This window comes from Gaeumannomyces tritici (genome assembly GCF_000145635.1).
Source record: "Gaeumannomyces tritici R3-111a-1 unplaced genomic scaffold supercont2.191, whole genome shotgun sequence".
Lineage (NCBI taxonomy): Eukaryota > Fungi > Ascomycota > Sordariomycetes > Magnaporthales > Magnaporthaceae > Gaeumannomyces > Gaeumannomyces tritici.
In genome coordinates, this window is record NW_008804735.1 from 2,831 (window position 1) to 5,037 (window position 2,207).

The window sequence follows — 2,207 nt, forward strand, 5'->3', positions numbered from 1 at the left end:
AAATGACTGCAGGCGATTAGAGCCCCCTTTCTTTCTGAATATTAGCGCCTTTTTTTTATGGTGGTGGTGGTGGTGGTGATGCCGATAATTAATTTAGGGACCGTGCTAGAGGCAATGGGCAGCTTCAATTGATCTTGCTGCTTCTTTCCAAGTTTGGGCGCGCGCCTGCCGTGGTGATGTGCTTTCGTGTTTCCCGCTGCATGCTTTGTTGGCAGCTGCCAGCACCCAGTCGTGGCGAGGCGGGAGCATTCCGTGCATCGTGCATTCCGTGCATTCGAGTGCGTCATGCCCCAAGTCGCAGGAAGGAGCATTCCTAATTGTCGGTGCGTTTGAGCGCGTCATGCACTAACTGGCGCCAAGCAGCTTCCTCGCTCTGCTCCCCGTGCACCCCGACAGTGCACCAACCCGAAAACACTTGTTTCTTGCCAAATGAGCCAGAAAAATAGGAGAATGGTTGTAGATTGAGGCCCCCGACTTTCTGCACAGGTGGCTTTTATGTTGGGTGGTTGGTGGTGCAGGCGTTGCGAGTCGTGCAAAAGGTGCAGCGCAGTGCATCAACGTGCATCCGACACGACCACCCGCGTGGGGCTCCTTCCTCAGTTCGCCGGCACCGCACAGAACCACGACCAGCAGTCCCATGAATCACCACTGGGGCCCTCAAGGGAGGACTCCGGGCGGTAGCCAGAGGGGCGCGGGCCCTGAAAGATGCGCGGATCAAGAGAGTCCAACTCTATGATGCGCATGCCGGCTGGCCTCCGCAGATAACGAACGCTCAACCCGCTTAGGCGCACCCAAGCTCCGAACCCTGATTAGGGGACAAAGCATGTCCTGCTCGTACGGACACCAATTGTAACGTCAGCAGTGCGGGCCTTATACCACTGAGCCAATAGCACTCCAAAAGGTCATCAACCCAAGCTGTTGCTTGAATCGCCCGTCTGCACAGCTTATTAAAGGAGGTCAGCGCACAACCACACGGGCTGTTACAACCATCCCCCTTCCAAGATAGACTTCTCCGGGTCTACTCAATCCAACCTAGGTGTGCCTTCCAGGTCCTGCTCGCGCCAATCTGGGCGCAGGGACTCCCGGAGGGGGAGGGCGTGTTCAATTGCGCTATCGGGCGCGGGGGCCGGGGCGGCGGCAGCAGGCCCCTCCAGGCAGGCGGGCCGCCGAGGAGGGTATATTGCAGCGCCCTATTAGCGAGGCGGTTGGAGGGCAACGGCATGACGCCATCGCCGACGCCGTTGGCGGGCGGGAATGTTGGTGTTTGTCGCCGAGTTGGCAGGTGTTGAGGATTTGTATGCAATTTGGCTGTGTGCACCAACAGCACCATGCCAAGAATTGGTAGGTGCGAGGAAGGATGTTTCTAGGAAGTACTTGTTACGTCTTTCCGCAAATTCTCCCCGCCTCTGGGCCTGAAATCCTTCCTCTGAGCTCGCTTGCCGTCCGATTGGGCCATTTGGGTCGTGTTTCCCGAGGTGTACAACTCCAAGAAAGGCCTCCGTTACGCTATTACGGTATCTCTCCTCACTTGGGTGAACTTCCGTGTTGATACCAAATTTGCTCCTCGCCCCCCTCGTCAGGGAGGGCGAGGATTACGGGGCCGTGAATATCGCGGCCGCGCAGAACATGCAGCATCCCGAGAAATGGACGCGGCACGTCTTTTACCAGGCGCCAACGGGGGACATGTTTTTGCGCAGCCGGCCCGACGGCGTCTGGCAGGACCCGGAGCGTGTTCCCACGCCAGTCGCCCCTAGGCAGAACTCCCTGCTCGCGGCGTTTTATTACGACAACAGCAATAACAGGACGAATAGCGACATAGTATGTTCCCCTCCGCCCGTCTGCCCGGGATTTACCGTGGGGACGCTTCGCTGATCTTGTCTCTCTTCCCCTTCGTGACAGCTCTCCCTTTTGTACCTCGACCAGGAAGGCCGAGTCGTTCACGACTTCGCGGCGTATAATTACGACGACCACAAGGCGGGGGAGTGGCTGAACTACAAGATAGGTGAGAAGGGTAACTCGGCTTTCGCAGCGGCGATGCTGGAAGGTTCGCTCTACGTTTACCGCATCGACAGCGAGTCCCACATCGTCGAGCACACTTTGAGCGGGACGTTAAGGCGGATCGGTCCAAAGGCTGCCCGGGATTCGAATATCGCTGTTACTAACGTGGTTGGGGAGTCGGAACTCCAAGTTTCTACATGGCGAGATTT

The 2,207-nt window shown here is 57.6% G+C and overlaps 2 protein-coding genes across 2 annotated transcripts; one reads left to right on the forward strand and one right to left on the reverse strand.

The window, feature by feature from the left end:
• Nucleotides 1–596: 596 nt before the first annotated feature.
• Nucleotides 597–1,456, reverse strand: GGTG_14237 (hypothetical protein; the record flags this gene model as incomplete). Its single annotated transcript, XM_009232164.1, has 3 exons — nucleotides 597–805; nucleotides 1,033–1,308; nucleotides 1,375–1,456. The coding sequence occupies 3 exons, from the start codon at nucleotides 1,454–1,456 to the stop codon at nucleotides 597–599; spliced, it is 567 nt and encodes a 188-aa protein (XP_009230428.1).
• Nucleotides 1,457–1,626: 170 nt separating this feature from the next.
• Nucleotides 1,627–2,101, forward strand: GGTG_14238 (hypothetical protein; the record flags this gene model as incomplete). Its single annotated transcript, XM_009232165.1, has 3 exons — nucleotides 1,627–1,818; nucleotides 1,900–2,002; nucleotides 2,073–2,101. 3 exons carry the CDS (start codon nucleotides 1,627–1,629, stop codon nucleotides 2,099–2,101), a joined length of 324 nt encoding a protein of 107 aa, XP_009230429.1.
• Between the last annotated feature and the right edge of the window lie 106 nt (nucleotides 2,102–2,207).